Source organism: Tursiops truncatus, chromosome 8 (genome assembly GCF_011762595.2).
Source record: "Tursiops truncatus isolate mTurTru1 chromosome 8, mTurTru1.mat.Y, whole genome shotgun sequence".
NCBI classification, from domain to species: Eukaryota; Metazoa; Chordata; class Mammalia; order Artiodactyla; family Delphinidae; genus Tursiops; species Tursiops truncatus.
Genome location: NC_047041.1, coordinates 24263616 through 24285200, shown reverse-complemented (window position 1 = coordinate 24285200; position 21585 = coordinate 24263616). Strand labels below are relative to the sequence as shown.

At 39.0% G+C, this 21585-nt stretch overlaps 2 protein-coding genes and 1 pseudogene across 9 annotated transcripts in view; 1 reads left to right on the top strand and 2 right to left on the bottom strand.

The window, feature by feature from the left end:
* NPAT (nuclear protein, coactivator of histone transcription) overlaps positions 1-1541 on the bottom strand; it is a 56585-nt gene extending 55044 nt beyond the window's left edge. For all 3 annotated transcript variants that reach the window (XM_073808252.1, XM_019941952.3, XM_019941953.3), the window contains exon 1: positions 1248-1541. Coding sequence is in view for 2 of the 3 variants with exons in the window: in XM_019941952.3 (XP_019797511.1) it covers positions 1248-1284 (37 nt within the window). In the remaining variant the exon portion in view is untranslated. The remainder of the gene's footprint in view (positions 1-1247) is intronic.
* A 203-nt stretch (positions 1542-1744) lies between these two features.
* The window catches only part of ATM (ATM serine/threonine kinase), a 140135-nt gene continuing 120294 nt past the window's right edge, over positions 1745-21585 (top strand). For 5 of the 6 annotated variants that reach the window (XR_004527828.2, XR_004527830.2, XR_004527829.2 and 2 more), the window contains exons 1-5: positions 1745-2358; positions 5856-5954; positions 6035-6147; positions 7424-7569; positions 11472-11636. Coding sequence is in view for 3 of the 6 variants with exons in the window: in XM_033862083.2 (XP_033717974.1) it covers positions 5883-5954; positions 6035-6147; positions 7424-7569; positions 11472-11636 (496 nt within the window). In the remaining 3 variants the exon portion in view is untranslated. The remainder of the gene's footprint in view (positions 2359-5855; positions 5955-6034; positions 6148-7423; positions 7570-11471; positions 11637-21585) is intronic. The other variant, XM_019941951.3, reaches the window with a different exon arrangement.
* Positions 9739-9860, bottom strand: LOC117313466 (U2 spliceosomal RNA; annotated as a pseudogene).

The window sequence follows — 21585 nt, the reverse complement described above, 5'->3', positions numbered from 1 at the left end:
ATTGTGAACTTTGTGAAAGTCTACTTTGGATCTGTTTACATATAAGCCTAATTAATATAACAATTACAAGATAGCTAGCTTTTTCCTTAGATGATGTAGGTTAACTGTTGATATTCAGTTCTGATAAAGTGCACAAAAGATTAACCAAACATTAACAAAATATTAGTTTAAACTTAAGTCATTATTTTCTCCAAAAACATATGGTAGAACCATTACCTTCTAATGTTTTCTGCAAAATGTGCTCATCGAGAACCTGTGCACAAAAGCCGTTTTTTTTGGACAGGGCTGAGTACTTAAAATGGAATACGAAATGGATTTTTTTGGCAATAAAATAATGGTAGTAATGGCCGTGGATGCCAGGGGAAGTTTTATCACAGATGTTTACCATTTACCATTCATATATGATGTCTGTAAATCACTGGCTCTGGTTTTGAGATTTATGTGGCTCTCATTCCCAGCAGTACAATCCTCTTTATTCTTTCAGGGGAAAAACAACAAAACCCGTTTCCCACACAGACAATACAGTCTGACAACAGGCAGTGTTACTAATTCTTTTCAAATTGAGGAAAAACTAACTAGGACTAGAAATGTTTAAATGTTTAAATGTTAAAATGTTTAAATGGAAGGCATTTCCCCTGTGAAAATTCTTGCTAATCAAAAGAACAGGAATTGCTGCTGTCTTAAAGTATGCAACTGGCATTTCAAACCTCTACACTCTACGACTTCTTGCGGGAGGGTGGGGGATAGAGAAGGAAGATCACCCCATTTGTCCCAAATTCGTAGTTCTAAGGGCTAGTTATGAGAAGGTCGTCAAGAAGGTTCTTCTACAAAGCTGGGTGGCTGGGGAAGTTCTTATTTTTCCTAATTCGGTCCCAGCTCTGACACGGGAAAGTGAGCCCAAGGCTGAAAAACGCAGTCCATCCATCACATAGGCAACTCCCCTTGCAGGGATCCTAATTAAGTGTGCAGGCCTGATTTTCCCACCGGATCCGGGCCTCAGGTGTTTCACCCCGAGCTTCTCTTCAGCCTCCCCTCGCCACGGAGCCTCGGAAGAGAGGAGCATCCACACACAAAGAAGCTTAAACCATCCGAGCCTCCGACTGAAGAAGATTCACCTCCAGTTTGAATTTGCAGGCGGGGAGGCAAAGCCCCAAAGCTTCCCCACCCAAGGAAAACCTTTGGCCCCAAAGGTCCTTCCGTCCTGCTTAGCCTGGTTCAATACCCCTCCCTCCAGCGTCGGCGCTTACCCAATACCAGTCGGGCTACGTCCGAAGGTAACAGCATGATCGAAGCCGCAGAAGGAACCACAATAAGAGACGAGACCCAGGTAAAAGCCAACACAGCGACAGCTTCTGCGCCGCATCTCCCGGTTCCAGTGGCGGCACTAAACCCGCGGCGATTTGTCCCGCCTCTTTAGCTCCTCGCCAGCCAATCGCTTCCGCCGGAGAAAGAAAGGCGCCGAAATGAAACCCGCCTGGTTCTCCTTCGAACTGTCGTCATATCCGTCCTCATATTTGGAGGGGTGAGGCTGAAGGGGGCGAGGAGGCGGGACGAGTGAGCCGGAGCCCGAGCTAGCGGGCGAGCGGCGAAGGCAGGGTCGCACGCCATTGGCGGGCAGTGCGAGCGGCGAACGCAGCGGTCGTTTTGGGGGTGCGAGTGCTGGGAGCTGAAGCTTGTAGCGTTTGGCGCGCATGGGCAGACAGTGTCCGGGCGCCCGTCTGCCTTACTGCTTCCGACGGAGACGCACGCTGCGTGGTCACGCCAGGTTTGATCCGGAAGCCGAAATAGTGCGTGGACAGAAGGCTGGGCTCGTGAGGGAGGCGAGTTGAGCGGGATTCTAGGCTTCGGCCATCGCCGCTTCCAGAGATTCCGCCTTGGATATCCGAGTCCAGCGGTAGGGGCGCGGAAGCAGCGCAGTGGCTTCTGCGTTGGGGAGTTCAGTCGTATCTGAGCCGTTCAGCCCTGGCCTTCAGACTCACTCCTTCTCTTCACCTCATCTTGCCCAGCCCACTGCCCTTATCGCTCTCGTCCGCCCACCCTTCCTGCTCCAGCCGACATAGCCTTGAAGCTGCTTCTTAATGCCCAGAATTGAACCTTCGTGCGCGTACCCTTCCCGTGTCCAGATGTAACTAGATGGCTTGAGTAATCATCTTTTTCTCTCCTCTCATAATTAGTAGTTTTAATCAGCGAGCAATTTGTTTGGGCTTAAACTACAGTCTCGTGATTAAGAGCGTGGGCTTTGGTATCACACTCCCGGAGTTCGAGTCAGCTAGCTGTGTGACCTCGCTGTACTGTCTTCCTTGTGATAATCCTGTCCTGTGGTGAGCACTCAAGAGCGTTGGTGGCTGCTTTTATCAGGTACGGATAAGTAACAAGACTATTAGTATTAAGAATGAAAATGTGATAGAAGAGGATTGTGGTGGTAGAGGAGTGGATGAGGTTCTGTAGAAACGTAGCCTGGGAGAATCAATTCTGTTTGCGGTGAGACCTTGCAGTGTTAAATTGTCCTGGAGGGTGATAGGAACCTTCTAGACAGAAGGGAAAACGCATATAAAGGCACAACGTGTAAAAGGTTCCTGAAGCTCAAGAGTGAGGTCCTGCACTGAATGAAATAGATGTGGGCATTTTTCACGTGTTGAAGTCATAGGAATGGATGAGATCCTACTGTGAGAACATACAGTGAGAAGTAAGGAGACAAGGATGTTCTTTCAGGTGTGGGTGGAAAAAGAACCATCAAAAGAGACTTGTGAAACAGAAAGGGAATAATGATAACTGCTAACATTTATTGAGCAACTTCTGTGTCCCAGGCAGTGTTAAACATGGACACGAATCCTTACAATAAGTAACTCTTTGAAGATCTAGTTCAGTTCTAGTATTGTTTTTCATTTTATCATTGAGAAGACGGAGGTTTAGAGAGATTAGCTAACATGCCCAAGGTTATACAGCTTGTAAGTGGCAGGACCAGGTTATGAACTAGTACAATCTGACCACAGACTCCACACTCTTACCGTTAGAAAAGAATGGCATGCTACAGGTAGAATTAGATCTAGGAAGCTGGTATATAAGCATCATTGTCAAATTCTGCAAAGGGACCAACTTGGTTGAGATCCGAAAAGGAACAACGGATTTTCCAGTTCAGAAGCTGTTACCTAGGAAACATGTACCATGCCAGTTGCATGGTTGGGAGTAGAACCTTAATTGTTGTGGATTAATGTATTAATTGAATTCAGCTTTATCTGGTGACACTCTTACTCTGCCTGTCTACTCTCTAGTTCCTTTGGCCATCTTTCAGTTCCTCCAACATACTTTGCATTTTTTCATCTTGGGACCCTTTGGCTGTGCTAGTTTCCTTCTCTAAGATGTTGGTCCTTTAACTCTTTCTGTGATTGGCACCAGTTCATTCAGATCTTGGCTTTATTGTAACTTCCTCTGATACATTTTCCTTGATAGTTTATAAAAAATGATCCATTCCATTGCTAATGTATATTTGCTCCCTTTGAGTCATATATCACAATTTGGAATTATGCATTGATTTATCAGTGTACTTGTTTATTGTCATTCTTCCCCACTAGTCATGACTCCATGAGGGTAGGATTTGTGTCTATTTAGTTCATTATGTGTCTTAACTACCCCTAACATAGCACCTCACACATAGTAGTTGCCCAGTAAATATTGTTGCTTGTCGCAGTGAATGAACATTTCCTGTTTATGTAGATAATACTGAACTGTTTTGTTTTCTTGAAAGTAATCAATCTCTGAGAATTGGATAAGGGGAAAAGCAAGTTCAGAAAAGCCACAGCTTAAAAAAAAAGTTTAGGGCTGTCACTTCTTGGAAGTGTCACATGTTCAGTAAACATGCATTTTTTTTCACACTACAAATAACATTAAGAATATAGGTGCCTGGGCTTCACTGGTGGTGCAGTGGTTGAGAGTCCGCCTGCCGATGCAGGGGACATGGGTTCGTGCCCCGGTCCGGGAAGATCCCACGTGCTGCGAAGCGGCTGGTCTCGTGAGCCATGGCCGCTGAGCTTGTGCGTCTGGAGCCTGTGCTCCGCAACGGGAGAGGCCACAACAGTGAGAGGCCTGCATACCGCTTAAAAAAAAAAAAAAAAAAGAATATAGGTGCCTGCCTTTACGGTTCTTTGGATATTGCTAAGGTGTTTTCATTGGTTAGAATCCCAATTTTATTTTCCTTATTGACTCAGGAAGCCTTTAAACTAAGATTGAGCAAGAAGGGAGAGGAGTTCTAGATACAACTATAAGGAATGGAAAAGTAAAAACGACAGTCCTTGTCTTCAAGAGGTATACAATCAAATGAAAAAGGCAATCAAATAAATAATGACCTGTATTCTACAGCATAGAAAAGGAGGTTGTTATAGGGGTAAAAGAATCAGAACGACTTATGGATATAAATGGAGAAGAGAATTAGAGCTATCTGCCAATAAAATAGGTAGTGTTACTAGGAAGTTTGTTCTAAGTGAGAGTGTTTAAAGAGAGGTCAATAATTTTGTTGGAGAGATTTCTTCCTTTGTAGGAAGATTGGACATGGTCTCTCAGTTCGTTCCAATTTTAAGATTCTGTGAGATTAAGCAGGGGCAGAGTAATATACTTGATCTTGAAAGATTGAGTAGAATTTATGTGGATGGATGGGGAAAGGACTTTGCCCACCTTTTTTTCCTCTTGAGATATATATGTAGTGTAGATATAATAGACAGACGTACATTTTTTCCTTGTTTATAAACATAGTAACAAAAGTGAAGCTTCTTTGTAAAAAGGCTCAGAAATACTAAAACAATGCTTTTCTTGAAAGATTTTTAAGTTTATCAAAGGAAGGTTTGATTATATCAGAAAATCTAAAAGGAGGAGGTCTACTGCAATGGCATTAAGATATATAAAATATAGTTGACCTTTGACATTTGCAAGGTATATCACTATAGCATATAATTTCCTTCGTTTCCTTTTATAACAATAATATCATTTTTCTTCTACTTTTATGTATTAAATGAGAACCATAAAGCCAGTTGAGATGTAAGTGCTAGGCAAGGCTTACTAGCTCTGATAACCTCTTACATATCCATTCCAAAGCATAAGCAATTTAAGCTTTTGGCTCAGGAAAGTGGCAAGTCACTACGTATAAGAAAGGGTCCTTTTGGGCTTCCCTGGTGGCGCAGTGGTTGAGAGTCTGCCTGCCAATGCAGGGGACACGGGTTCGAGCCCTGGTCTGGGAAGATCCCACATGCCGCGGAGCGACTAGGCCCGTGAGCCACAACTACTGAGCCTGCGCATCTGGAGCTTGTGCTCCGCAACAAGCGAGGCCGCGACAGTGAGAGGCCCGCGCACAGCAATGAAGAGTGGCCCCCGCTCGCCACAACTAGAGAAAGCCCACGCACAGAAAAGACCCAGCACAGCCAAAAATAAATAAATAAATGAAATTTTAAAAAAGAAAAAAAAAGAAAGCGTCCTTTTAAATCGTTCAGACAGTGTTAAATCCTTAAGTGCTATTTTCCTTACTCTTTGCCTGGCTGCCTTTTTTTCATCTTTTATATTTCAATTTAAATGTCATGTTTCTTAGAAGAAGAAAAGGTCTCTCCTCTAAGAGATCCTCTTCTTAGAAGAGGTCTCAGAAAAATAAAGTAAATTATACCTTACTTATTTTTATCCTGCTACACATTCAACGCACATTTGCATGTTAAGGCTTTGTTTTGATATATTCTAAGAAAATCTCATTTAAATATGGAAGTATTAAGAAAAATCATTGTGCATTATAGTATGCCTCTAGCTATACAGTTAGATCTAACTATATATTAATACCACAGTCTGAAATAATTTTACATATGTATTTTTTTTTTTTACAGATGATGTGTTTTCTGAAATTCTGAATCATGAGTCTAGCACTTAATGATCTGCTTATTTGCTGCCGTCAACTAGAACATGATAGACCTACAGAACGAAGGGTAGTAAATTACTTAAATTTAATCTTTCCTTGAAACAGATGTGTGATTGGTAACTCATTTTGTTCTTTTTTCATTTTCAGAAAGAGGTTGAGAAATTTAAGCGCCTGATTCAGGATCCTGAAACCGTTCAACATTTAGATCAGCATTCAGATTCCAAACAAGGGAAATATTTGAATTGGGATGCTGTTTTTAGGTATTCCATTATTTTTTTACTGTCTTTATTTTTCTTTTTCATTTTTATTTCTCTTGTGATTCTTTTTGTTTATGTAGGTCTAATTTATCTTTGCTCCCTTTGTACCCTTGTGCCTTGCATAGGAAATTGGTGCTCAATATTTATCTGAAATATAATTTTTAAAGGATGTTCATATAGAAAAAGTTAAAATTTTTGAATCATTTGTTCAATAAAATGTCTTAGACATATTTCACTCAAGATTAGAGAGAATTTCATTCATACCAGTTCATTCATAAGACTTTATTTCAAATTAGAGCATAAAATTAAGTTATATCAAGTCCTTTATTGTTACTTTGACATATTTAAATATTTCTCTAAGTAACTGCCATATGTTAAACTATAATAAAAAAGTAAAAAGGAATTTTAGAAAAACTCTATATGAATGCAGTTAACAAACACAAAACTCTGGCATTGGAAAGACACAATTCATTGCTGAACTGGAGTGGCAAACAGAATTGATGCTTTTTACATTAAGACATAATTTTCAATTACGAAGTCCATTTATAACTAGAAATAGATTGTAAGACTTAGGAAAGATGAATAAAATATTTTAAATTAATATAGAATACTGATAAACTTGAAAGAACATTTTTAGTCAAGGCGAAATATGAGTATTGTTCTTGAACGTTTAGAACAGATAATCTATTTTATTTTTTAGCTCTTATTTGGTACTAGATAGACTATTGCAAATATCATTGTAGATAACATGAAAAATATATACTTCTTTTCCTCTGGTTACTTACTTTATTTCAAATACCACAAATATAGTTATCTAAAGATGAATACTGTTTTGCATAAGCTGATCATGTAGGCCAAATATGCACCTGACGTACCCAGCTGATCATGAATATCTTATAGGCAGGCTTCATTTAAAGGCTAGAGACATTACCAACTGCCTAGGAAAGAGATAGGTCATGTACAGAGTAACAGAGTTGAGAAAGAATTGAGAGCCCCTAATAGCATTGCAAGCTTTTAGTGATAAAATGAGAAAGCAGGCAAGAAAGCAATAGAAAATCCTGGAGGTTACAGATTAAGAGCTTTGCAGGCCAGACTTTAAATTGGTGTTGAGGGCTTAGGCCTTAAAAAAGAAATGTAATTGTTTTGTTTAGCTGGTACATTGATTGAAGCAATGTGGTTTAAACAATGCTCTTTATGATGGCATGAAGGACTTTTTGAAACTATTATAATAATTTAAGTATTTAATGAGTTTCTGAAATTACATTGCACTTTCTTGAAGAGTTTTACAGAAATATATTCAGAAAGAAACGGAATGTCTGAGAACAGCAAAACCAAATGTATCAACCTCAACACAAGCCACCAGGCAGAAAAAGATGCAAGAAATCAGTAGCTTAGTCAAATACTTCATCAAATGTGCAAATAAAAGTAAGTGCTGTTACTTGGCTTAATAGATTATTGTTACATGAGTTTGGTCTGAATATGGTGAGATAAAAGTTCAGTGCTAACTCTTAATTTCTAGTACATATACTGATTTTTAATACTATAGGTTCAAATATTTGGAGGAATTTATACAAGCATGGAATGATAGAATCTCAGGGTTTAGAAGGATTAAAAAATATTATTTCATCTACCCATTTTTCTTGGATCCCATCTATATGTCCCTGGCACTTAGGTAGCCTTAATGATAAAACATGCCTTTTGAGGCTTTCTTTTCTGTTTTAGTAGTTTTCATAGTAGTGAAAACCTGTCTCCTTTTGTTACTGCTTCTGTTTGCTGAGATAATACAGAAAAATACTAACTCAGTTTTTTCAATATCCTTTTTTCAAATATCCTTTGAGATATTTGAAGTTACCCATGATATTTCCCCTGAGTCCTCTTCTCTAAGCTAAACAGACCTACTTCCTGTTGCTCATACGAGCTAGTTTTTGTGTCACTTCTGAATATTCTTCAGTTTAATTCCCTGTCTCTTAAAGTGTGGGACTCAATCTTATAGGCATATTCTTATTTGTATGGAGTGGAGCAGGACTTCCATATCTTTTATTCTATACTTCTACTGATTCATTCCAAGATCACATTAGCTTTCTTGGCAGTCAGAACCACACTCTTTAACTAATAGCATGCTTACTGTTGATTAAAAAAAACCCCAAGTTCTTTTTTGCTCCTGATGAGCCACATATCTCCCATTTTGAACTTATACAGTTTTGAAAAGCCAAATTTTTGAACCAAAATGCAGAATCCTAGTAGGCTTATGTAAGGAAATGGTTTTCATACAATGCTGAAAAGCTAGTGGCGGAAATGTTTGTTTAGGGACTTGGACTCAAACTTCGTTTGTTTTTCACAGATAAGAAAGTGGCTTTGTGATGCCAGGTTTAGTTTAAGAATCAGAAAAGCCCAATGTTGGTAAACATTATTAAGTAGAAGGATATAGATTGTTAGTGAATGATGTTTCAGAATGGTGGTATGAGACTTGAGTCTAAAAGACAGTGGCTTTAGCAAAAATTTAGTTTTTTGGCTCCTCTGAGATGCCATTTTGTGTGGGTAGCTGCAAGTCCTGAGCAGGGACTCCAGCATAGACAGAAGAAAGCTACACCGAAATATTTTTGCACCTGCTTTTGCTCTGCATCCATTAAAATTTGTATTCCTAGCTACTAATGCTGGGCTCTTAATAGATCTTAATATGGTCTGACAGAATTTGTGAGTGAGTGAGAGAAAGATATTTGTAGCCTATTTGTAGCCCATCAGAAAAGTTTGCAGCTTAGAATTTTGCTTTAAAGTGAAAAAAACCTTCTATTGCAAAATTAACAATGGAGATCACATTTTCATTTTATTTATTTCTGGCTGCGTTGGGTCTTTGTTGCTGAGCATGGGCTTTCTCCAGTTGCGGCGAGCTGGGGCTACTCTTCGTTGTGGTGTGCGGGCTTCTCGTTGCGGTGGCTTTTCTTGTTGCGGAGCATGGGCTCTAGGCACGTGGGCTTCCGTAGTTGTGGCTCACGGGCTCTAGAGTGCAGGCTCAGTTGTTGTGGCGCACGGGCTTAGTTGCTTCACGGCATGTGGGATCTTCCCAGACCAGGGGTCGAACCTGGAATCCACCAGGAATACACCCTGCGTTGGCAGGTGGATTCTCAACCACTGCACCCCCAGGGAAGCCCGTGATCACATTTAAAAATGTATGAAAGTATCAATATGTTGGTTTATAGGAATAAATGGATGAAATTTTCAGTGTAAGATTATTCAAATGGTTGAAAAATGATATTTTTATTCAAGGCTTTTTTTTCTTTCAAGTTTTACCTTGTAACTTAAACATCTTTAATCTCGGAGCAAAACCAGGAGCTACTATCGTGTCATCTCACTTATTCAGTTTTTTTTTTAAAGGGTTGGAGGGTTGATGAGAATTTAAACACATGTCCAGACTTTGCCAGACTTGCTTAACATTGGTACCCAAGGTATGATGAAAGAAACAGAGATCAGAAAAAAAGAGGTAGATGGGAAGGAACCAGTAAGCAAATATTGTTCAACTATAACAGATGTTATAGTTAAGAAAATGTTAGGAAGACTATAAGAGAGAAATGCACAGGGTGTTACAGCAGAGGATATTATGATTGTGCATTTCATCATTAGCCAGATGCCTAAAATTATAAGCCATAAGTAAAAATGATTTTTTAAACTAATAAGAACAGAAACTACACTTGATCTTAGCCAAAAGGCCAAGAAGCGATGATTTTTTGTTATACCCGTGTATATTTATTTATCATACTTCTAAATAACTAGTCTCATCATAAAAAATCCTAAACTAGAATATATTCAAATATACATAATGACTTGCACCCTGCTCGTAACTTACAACAAAAAATTTATATGCAATTTTAAGATTGTTAATATTGAAATACGAAAAATTTCAGCTGTGACAGCAATACGATTTACTGAAAGTAACAAATAACTTTTAAATGTACTTTTGTTACCTTTCAGAATATATCCAGGGCTTCCTTGGTGGTGCAGTGGTTAAGAATCTGTCTGCCAATGCAGGGGACGTGGGTTTGAGCCCTGGTCAGGGAAGATCCCATATGCCGTGGAGCAGCTAAACCCACGTGCCACAACTACTGAGCCTGTGCTCTAGGGCCCGCGAGCCACAACTACTGAGTCCACGCACCACAACTACTGAAACCCGAGTACCTAGAGCCCATGCTCTGCAACAAGAGAAGCCACCGCAGTAAGCCCGCACACTGCAACGAAGAGTAGCCCCCACTCACCGCAACTAGAGAAAGCCTGCGTACAGTAACAAAGACCCAACACAGTCAAAAATAAATAAATAAATTAAATAAATTAAAAAATATATATATATCCAGGGACTTCCCTAGTAGCACAATGGTTAAGAATCCGCCTGCCAATGCAGGGGACACGGGTTTGAGCCCTGGTCTGGGAAGATCCCACATGCCGCGGAGCAACTACACCCGTGTGCCACAAATACTGAGCCTGTGCTCTAGAGCCCGCAAGCCACAGCTACTGAGTCTGCGTGCCACAACTAATGAAGTGCGCGAGCATAGAGCCCGTTGCTCTGCAACAGGAGAAGCCACCGCAGTGAGAAGCCCGTGTACCGCAACGAAGAGTAGCCCCTGCTTGCCTCAACTAGAGAAAGCCTGTGCACAGCAAAGACCCAATGCAGCCAGAAATAAATAAATTAAAAGAAAAAGAGTTCCATTAAAAAATATATATATCCATTAATTCTGAATTTTCAGGACCTCTAATAATTAAATAAAACTAAAAATTATAGCCTTACATATGTATATATAATAAATGCTATTATAGGACTTGGAAGTAATTTTGCTTTTCAAAGGAAATAGTATTCTCTTTATAATCTTATTCTAATCAGGTTTTTATAAAAAATACCAGGAAACTTTGGGTCACTCAAGGTCTAATGTCAGAAATTGTGAATTATTAAGGTAGAATGAATGATTGTTTTTGCTATATAATCCTATAGGATTGGCAAATTTTTTTTGTAAAGTAACCAGATCGTAAATGTTTTTGACTTTGCAGGCTATGTAGTCTCTGTCTCAACAACTCAACTTTGCCATTTTAGCATGAAAGTAGCCATATACAATATGTAAATGAATAGACATGTTTATGGTCCAAAAAACTTTATTTCCAAAAACAGGTGGTTGGCTGAATTTTGCCCCTGGGCCATAGTTTGCTAATCCGTGTTTTATGAGAAGGAGGTTAGTTAATAGTAAGTTCCCAAATGGAATTATTTATACAATTGCCATTCCAAGCATCCTTAACTTACTTTTCTTAAGATTTATATGTTTTTGTTTGTTTGTTTTATTTTTAAATAGGAGCACCCAGGCTAAAATGTCAAGAACTCTTGAATTATATCATGGAGACAGTGAAAGATTCATCTAATGGTGCCATTTATGGAGCTGATTGTAGCAACATATTGCTGAAGGACATTCTTTCAGTGAGAAAGTACTGGTGTGAAATATCTCAGCAACAGTGGACAGGTATGTTTTGAAGTTTGTTATTTGTGAATTTTTCCTTGTGAAATGAAATTTCACCAAAAGAGCATTCAGAGTCTATTTATATCCCCCAAATGACCTCACAGTTTAACAGTACCTTAGTGAAATTAAATGATTATAGAATCTGACACTTTTCATGTATTATGTACTTCTTAAATTGTCACTAATAATGTATTTGGTGCCTGCTATCAGAACTAAAATTACAGAATTGAAAGATGCCATACCTGTCCTCAAAGACTTGACAGTCCAATGACAGAAAAAACCAAGTAAACCAAAAGTTATAATGCAGTGAGTTCACAGATCAGTGACACCTAAATGCAACAATGATTAAAGTAGAAAGAAGAAAACCAAGAGAGATGTCATAAAGGGAAAGCAAGAGAATTTCAAGTTGGAAGGGGTGTGACATTTAAAGTGTTGTAGAAATAATAAGATGTGGAAGTATCCATTAGGACTAGGCAGTTTGCAGGTCACTGGTAAGGTAATTGAAATGAAATATTAGAATAGAATATGTAGGACCCAGTGACTTACAAGATAAGTAGAGTGGGGTACCATGGAGGTATTGTTGACAGTTTGTAGGTGAGAGGTACTAAGAGACCACAAAGGAAGTTTGGTCAGAGGCTGAAATTTTTGAGTTTATTGATTTCAAAAGTGGAGTATTTCTGGCTCTGGGTGGCTTAATGGGTGAAAATGGTATTTGGCTTTAATGAGGTGACTTTAAGCCAGATGTCAAAGTCTTCTAATACAGCCACCTCTGAAAATTTAGAAACTCAGTATTTTTCATTGAGAAGTATTCAAGATAAATTGTGCTAACTTAAAAGACATTTATCTATATTTTTTACCATCAGTTTATCATTTCAAAATAAGATGTTTGTGGACCATAAACCCATGACCTAATCAGTGGTCTACATTGTATTCCACCGTTCCCACATGAATAAAGGCCTTCTTAGCTATTGCTTAATTTCTTATCTGGGGCCTTTGCTGTTGCTCTGAACACAAAGGAGGCTTTGTTCCAAACAGAGCCCTCAGTAAGCCTAGTGGCAGCCTTTAGAGAATAGGCCAGTGATATCTAGGGTACACCGACACGTCTGTCACCAAAATGGTTCAGCCTAAATATTTAGAATATTTGTACATTTTAGATTATTACTTGTAACTATGGGTCTCTGAAACAAAGGCAGTCGTTCCTGTAGTCTCTTTACTCTGATTCCATCATCTGGCATGTTCTCTGAAATTCTCTATTTTTAAGCAAACTACTTTCACTTCTGATAGTCAGTCTTTTTGTTGAATTTTTTTTTTAGTTAGTTACCGTCTCTGAAATTTACTTCTCTAATGAAGCCTGCTCAAGAAGTGAAGTTTACATTCAAAATATATTTGGTAGAGGTGGTGATTGAAGCCATGGTTATGGATTAGATTGTCTAGGGAGAGAGTTTAGAGTGAGATGAGAAGATGGCCTTAGTCTTCTAAACCAACATTTCCATATAAATTTTGGAATCAGCTTGTTGATTTCTACAAAAAATCCTGCTGGGATTTTATTGGTATCACGTTGGACCTATTGAACTAAGGAGCAATAGACATCTTAACATAGACTCTTCCAGTCCATGAACATGGTATATCTCTCCATTTATTTACGTCTTTTTTGATTTATCAGCATATAGAATTTGTATATTTTTGTTAGATTTATACTGCAGTAGTTTGTAAATTTTACTGTCTCTTTAAAACATTTTCTCTTCCATGTTGTTCAGAAGTACTGTTGACTTTTGTATACCATATTGATCTGGGACCTTGCTAAAATTGCTTATTAGATCTAGGAGCTCTTTTGTTCATTCTGGGGAATTTTCTATTTAGACAGTTGTGTCATCTGCAAGTAGAGAGTTTTTTGTTCCTTCATTTCTGAGCCATGTGGCCTTATTTCTTTGTTCTACCTTATATTGACTAGGACCTCAGTATGATTTTTTTTTTAATGGTAAGATGGACATAACATAAAATTTACCATTTTAACCATTTTTGCATATACAATTCAGTGGCATTAAGTATATTCACATTGTTATGCAACCATCACAACTCATTTCCAGAACTTTTTTCATCTTCCAAGCTGAAACTCTGTACCCATTAAACGGGAACTTCCCCTGCTCCCCACCTCCAGCTCTTGGCAGCCATTCTACTTTCTGTCTCTGAATTTGACTACCCTAGTACCTTCTGTAAGTGAAATTGTACAGTGTTTGTCCTTTTCTGAATGGCTTATTTCACTTAGCATAATGTATAAGGTTCATCCATGTTGTAGTATATGTCAGAGTTTTCTTCCTTTTTAAGTCTGAATAATATTCCATTGTATGTGTATACTACATTTTGTTTATCCATTCATCTGTCATTGGACCCTTGGATTGTTTCTACATTTGGATATTGTGAATAACTCTACTATGAACATGGTATACACATAGCTCTTTGAGTCCTTGCTTTCAATTGGGTATATATTCAGAAGTGGAATTACTGCATCGTACGGTAACTCTGTGTTTAATTTTTTGAGTACCCACCATACTGTTTTCCACAAGGGCTACACCATTTTACATTTTCATCAGCAATGCACAAGTGTTCCAAGTTCTCCACACCTTCACCAATGCTTTTTTTTTTTTTTAAAGCCACTGGTATTACTTTATCACAAAGAATTCAGATCTTTCCCTGAATTTTCACAAGCACACCATAATCTAGTAATAAAGCACCTCCCCATCCCCAGTTTTGCTTATTTCCCAAACTGATTTTGGCTGATAGCTTCCTCTCTAATACGGTTATCACTTAAAAAACACAAACATTCAAAACTAAAGATACAGTGGATTACTAACTGTAACCTTAGCAAGCCTACATGGATTGTTTGCTACCAAATATTACAGTAATTTTACAGTGATCACAAAAAGTCATTAGGTTCTCCTTATTACAATGACGACGAAAAGTAAAAACTCTTGCTGTTTCTAATACTTATCACAAAGAAGAGATGTGCTTTTAAGGCAGGAAGTAACACAAAATTCCTTTAGAAGTCATTGCATTTTCACTTTGCTCAAGTTTTCAACTGCAAAACCTCAGTGAAAACCCAGAAGAGTACATCTCACCATCTTAAGTGCACTCCAAAATCTCAAGCTTACTTTAAAAGCCCACAATATGGGTATTTAAAGTCTTTTCGAAGACCTCTCCCAAATACCACACATCTTCAGATAAACCACGTAAGGAGCTTGAAAGCAGTGAAGGATGTTAACCTGCTGATGCAAATTTCTGACACCAATCTTTCAAGCCACCAATAACCAGGTCTTAGTTACCTTTTCAGTCCTCCCCATCTTGCAGCAAAGCAATTTTGCTTTTTCCCCTGCACTTAGCAGAGTTCTAAGCATTTTAGAAAGTTTCCAAGTGACTTTTTTTTTGCTTCCAAGCGATAATTTAACTAGCATTAACAATTTACTATTAACCAGTATTTTCTTGGCCCATGAGCTCTATATAATTCCCCAGAGCTCTGCCTACTGATCTTTTCAGAGAATTCCCTTCAACCCACATTCCCTACCACTCCCACCCTCTACAACCCACACCTAACCACAACCCTCCCCCCTTCTCCCTTTCTTCACGCCCACCCCTCCCAGCACCTGTGGTAGGCTTTTCCCTCCCCACCACCCCTCACCTCAGGGTCCTCCCATTTGAACACTAAAATTACTCTGAAATCTGATCAAGTAAAATCGAAGTTAAAAAACACATAGAGCAAGATGAATCAAAGATCACTATCGGTACCCTGACCACTCCCTTCTTAGTAGGAATGCCCAAACTAGACCTGCCATTTCTATCATAATTGGGGCATGACCAACTCGTATCTCCAGCACAGTACAATGACCCCCCTCAATTTGCCAGTTGGCTCATTTAAGTATTTGCCTAAGGCATTTCCATCTTGAACACTTTCCCAACACACAGATTATATCATCACACTAAGAATTCCTCCGACCAATGCACAGGAAGGCGGGCAGGTAGATGAGAGGGTCACTGGGATGCATCTGCAAGCTCCATCTACAAGGCAGCACTCTGTGTTGTGGCATCGTGTTAAAATGTTCTACAGCTTACGAGTCCTCTGGGAGCAAGGTTCGTAGCACAAAACTAGTACAACAGAAGGCTGAATTTAGAAGATGCAGCATCTGAAAACCTCCACCCCAGAACAGGACAGGTGCCTGGTGGCATTCACGTGCCCAGAGATCGCTGCTCCCGGATTACACACTCAAAGCAACGCATCTGCTGAAGGCCCCGGATGCATCTGCTTTGGACTTTTAAAGATTGCCCCCTCATAAGCTCATCTGAAAACGTTAAAGGATGGTCTCCTGAATGAATACAGGGCTTCCTGAGCAAGGCCTGGAAACAGGACAATGGGGAACTCCTCCTCCTAAGCCTCTGGAAATTCAATCTGTAGACATCAATTTAGGCGGGCTCTCTCCTCCTCCAGGGTCTCCCCTCCTGCACTGCTACGACTCACACTGGACAGGGGCTCCATTTCTCCTGCTGCCATCAGCTTGCCATGATGAACACAGATTACCAGAAGCAATGTTTTAAGTGAAGGGGTAACCTCGAGAGAGTTAAGAGGGAGGAGGAGGGGCAGAGTGAGGTCACAGAAGAGGTAAGCATGGAACCTAGAGGAAAAGTCTAAAGGGGTGCACTGCCACCGCCCTGGGCCAGAACTGTCAGCCCCGCGAAGCTAATTTCAGTTTCCACAACACCAGGCCTCATCCCCAGGCGGGTTCACAATGCTCTGTACAGGAGCGGCGCCCTCCTAGAGGTCAGGCTCCCCTTCTCCAGCAAGCAGCTGCGACAGCCAGGCCTGGGTGTTGTCCTCCCCCCGGGTTACTGTGGGCACTTCTGACGCAGCTCTTCCCAGCACAGTTCCCCCAACATCTAGTCTCCCCTTCAACCTTCCTTCTCCTGGCACCCTCACCCCCCCAGTCCCATCTAACTCTGCCATCTCCCCCACCTGTCCCCTGAGACCCTAAACTGGCCACCTCCTCCCCCAGAACAAAGCACAGGCCCCCTGCCCTCCCTGTCGCTAACTCCTCAACACTTCTTTTTCTTTCTCTCTTTTTTTGATAATAGCCATCCTAATGTAAATGTGTATGAAGTGGTGTCTCATTGTGATTTTGATTTGCATTTCCTTAATGACTGGTGATGTTGAACTTTTCATGTGCTTATTGTCCATTTGTATATCATCTTTGGACAAAAGTCTATTCAAATCTTTTGCCCAGTTTTTAATCGGGTTGTTTGTTTTTTGTTGGATTGTAGGAGTTCTTTATGTATTCTATATTAATTCCTTATCAGATACATGGTTTGGAAATATTTTCTCCCATTCCACGGGATGCCTTTACCTCTGATGATAGTGTCCTTTGATGCACAAAAGGTTTTGCTTTGATGAATACAGTCTATCTATTTTTTTGTTGTTGTTGCCTGTGCTTTTGGGGTCATTTCCAACAAATCATTGCCAATCCAATGTTATGAAACTTTCCCCCTGTGTTTTCTTCTAAGAGATTTATAGTTTTTCCTCCAATATGATTTTGATTAGGAGTAGTGAGAAGAGACATCCTTCCTTGTCCTGTTCCTGGTTTTAGGGGGAAATATTCAGTGTTTGATCATTAGCATATTAGCTATTTTTAAATAATTAATTAATTAATTTTGGGCTGCGTTGGGTCTTCATTGCTGCACATGGGCTTTCTCTAGTTGCAGCGAGCGGGGGTTACTCTTTGCTCCAGTGTGCGGGTTTCTCATTGTGGTGGCTTCTCTTGTTGTGGAGCACGGGCTGCAGGCGAATGGGCTTCAGTAATTGTGGCTTGTGGGCTCAGTAGTTGTGGCTCACGGGCTCTAGAGCACAGGCTCAGTAGTTACGGCACATGGGCTTAGTTGCTGCATGGCATGTGGGATCTTCCCGGACCAGGGCTCGAACCCATGACCCCTGCATTGGCAGGTGGATTCTTATATGCTGTGCCACCAGGGAAGTTCAGCATATTAGCTGTTAATACAGGTTGAGGACATTCCCTTCTATTCTGGTTGCTCATGGTTTTTTATCATGAATGGATATTGAATGGATATGAATTGAATTTTTTTCTGTATATATTGAGATAATCATGTTTTTTTTTGGTTTTTTTTGTTTTTTTTTTTTTTTTTTGCGGTACACGGGCCTCTCACTGCTGTGGCCTCTCCCGTTGCGGAGCACAGGCTCCGGACGCGCAGGCTCAGCGGCCATGGCTCACGGGCCTAGCCGCTCCGCAGCATGTGGGATCTTCCCGGACCGGGACACGAACCCGTGTCGCCTGCATCGGCAGGCGGACTCTCAACCACTGCGCCACCAGGGAAGCCCAATCATGGGTTTTTTTGTCTTTAGTTTATTGGTATGGTGAATTATGTTGATCAGTTTTTCACAGGTTGAGTCAACCTTGTGTTTCTGGGATATACCCTATTAGGGCATGATGTATTATCCATTTTGTATGTTACTGGATTGAATTTGGAGGTGGTGGTGGTTGTAAGGTTTTTAATTATGAATTCAATTTCTTTAATAGATGCAGGATTATTTAGGTTACATATTTTCAGTGACCTTTGGAATTTGTTTCTTTAAGAATTTGTTCATTTCATATAAGTTGTTGAACGTATGAGTGTAAAGTTGTTCTTGAACATTATTGTCTCATTATCCTTTTAATGTGCTTAGGCTCTGTAGTGGTATTGCCTCTTTCATTACTGAGTCTGATCTTATAATTATTAGTTCCTTACTTCTGATTGTTTTGGATTTCATTTCTTTGGTTTCTTAAGCTTAGATCATTGATTTGAGAGCTTCTTTCCAAATATGTGCATTTAATGTAATAAGTTTTTCTCTAAACACTACTTTAGTCACATCTCACAAATGTTGACAATGTTGTTTTTTCTTTTTCTTCAGTTCAAAATATGTTCTAGGTTTTTTTGAGGGTTTCCCTTTGACCCTGGATTATTTGGAAGTATGTTGTTTAATTCCCATTCATTTGGGGTAATTCTCCTGTTTTGTTTTCCTTTTGTGGTTTAATGTTATGGTCAGAGACCATGCTTTTTATAACCAAAATTATTTATAACTGTTATGATTTCTTTTATGATCAAGGATAAGGTCTAACTTGGTGAGTGTTCCATATGCATTTGAAAAGAATGTGTATCTGCTATTGTTGGATGAATTATTCTATACATGGCAGTTAGAGTCAGTTGGTTGATGGTGTTCAGTTGTATAACAAACTGGTGTGAAAGCATGAGTGACAAGTGAGAAAATGGATTAACAAATACAACATTTTCAAAAGTTTTGGTTACAAGGGGAAGGGAAAGGGGGGTCCTATTAAAGAAGAGAGTGATTGAAGTATATATACATGTAATCAGAAGGATTCAGTGAAGAGAGAGTAGTTGAATACACAGGAAAATTGCTCATGTATGTTTTCTGAGAAGAAGGGATTCCAAAGCAAGAGCCCTAAGATTGTCCTAAGGAAGAAAATAGTTTTTCTAATTAGGTAGAAAGGAAGAAAAGTTAAAAACCTTCAGTTGCTTTCTTGTATAACTAATATAAGATATGGACTTCCCTTCAGGTCTTGGAAGTGCTACGTAGTTTTGCTTCTGCCTATCTCTCTGACCTTAAAGCCCACCCCATCCTTCTAATTTCTATGCTCTTGCTACAGTGGCCTTTATTCAGATTCTCTAACCCAGTGATTTTCAAACTTTTTTTTAATAGACTTTATTTTTTTAGAGCAGTTTTAGATTCACAGCAGAATTGGGCAGAAAGTACAGAGTTCCCATATATCCCCTGACCTCACACGTACACAGCAACATCCAGCACCAAAGCGGTACATTTGTTTCCGTCAGTGAACCTACGCTGACACCTCATATCACTCAAAGTCCATAGTTTACACTGTCACTCTTGGTGTTGTACATTCTGTAGCTTTTGAGAAATGTATAATGATATGTGTCCACCATTATTGTATCATAGAGAATAGTTTCACTGCCCTGAAAATCCTCTGTGCTCTGCCTATTTATTCCTCTCTCCACCTTGATCCCTAGCAACCACTGATCTTTTTAACTGTCTCTATAGTTTTGCCTTTTCCAAAATGTCATATAGTATGACATCATACAGTATATAGTATTTTCAGAGGGGCTTCTTTCATTTAGTAATTTGCATTTAAAGTTCTTCCATGTCTTTTCATGGCTCGATAGCTCATTTCTTTTTAGCACTGAATAATATTTCACTGTCTGGATTTACCACAGTTTAATTATCCATTCACTTACTGAAAGACATGTTGATTGCTTGCAAGTTTTGGAGATTATGAATGAAAATGCTATAAACATCTGTGTACAGATAAGTTTTCAACTCATTTGGGTAAATGCTGAGGAGCGTGATTGCTGGATCATATGGTAAAAGTATGTTTAGTTTTTTAAGAAACTGCCAAACTGTCTTCCAGAGTGGCCATTGTCGATTTCTATATTAAAAATCAGTAAAGCATAATTTTTGTAATTAGTTTTAATTAAAAAATAGGAGCGCTAATATTTTCTTCTGACATAGCTATGGATCATCTCACACACTCCTGTTTAGAAGGTATAAGCTCTTTCTTACCTGTGGCATTTGTTCTTTTTTCAGAGGCTACCCTTTGTATGGCCTGTTTTTTCTTGTCCTTCAAGTCTCAGTTTACATGTCACGGCCATTTTCTGATTGTTTTTCCTAATTTCTTCCTCTCTTTTTATTTTCTACTGTGGTACTCTTTCCTTCATAGTACTTTTGTGAAAATAAATGACACGCTTCTAAATAATTCATGGGTGGAAAGAAAATTCTCAAGGCATGTTTAAAACTGAATGAAAATGAAAATTACAACATATCAAAATTTGTGGAATGTAGCTAAAGTTATGTCGAGAGGGTAATTTATAGCATTAAATGCCTACATTAGAAAAGAGGAAAGATATCAAATTAATAATCTTAGCCTCCATCTCAAGAAACTAGAAAAACAAACAAATCCAAAGACTTCAAGCAGAAGATAAGAACAGAAATCGATGAAAACAAAACAGTAAAGGAAAATTATTGAAACAAAAAGCTGATTCTTTGAAAACATCAAAATCTAGACCCTCTAGCAAGAGTGAGTAAGGTAAAGAAAGACACAAATTATTGATATTAGGAATTAAATGGGATATAATTGCAGATTCCACAGATACTGAAAGAATAGTAAGGGAATGCTATAAACAAGTCTACACACATAAATTTGATGACTGAAAATAAATGGAACAATTCCTTAAAACCACACACTATCAAAACTCACCCAGTATGAAATAGGTAATCTGTATACTTCTGTAACGAGTAAAGAAATCAAATCTGTAATTTAAAACTTTTCATTAAAAAATTGGGAACAAGACAAGGGTATTCACTGTCACCACTCCTATTCAACATTGTACTGGAGGTCCTAGCTAGGGCAGTTAGGCAAGAAAAGGATAATTGGCATACAGATTGGAAAGGAAGAAATAAAACTTCACATTTGTAGATGATATGGCTGTCTATGTGTAAAATTCCAAGGAATCTACATTTAATGATGTCTTTTGGGGTTTTATTTTATTTTAACTCCAGAAACTCCTTTTAAAAGAAAATTTATTGAAGAATAGTTGATTTACAATGTTGTGTTAATTTCTGCTATACAGCAAAGTGACTTGGTCGTACATATATACATTCTTTTTCATATTCTTTGCGTTATGGTTTATCACAGGATATTGAACATAGTTCCCTGTGCTATACAGTAGGACCTTGTTGTTTATCCATCCTATATATAAAAGTTTGCATCTGCTAATCTCAAACTCCCAATACTTCCCTCCCCTACACCTCCCTCCACTTTGACAACCACAGGTGTGTTCTTTATGTCTGTGAGTCTGCAGAAACTGCTTTTTAATATCATGCTGTTTT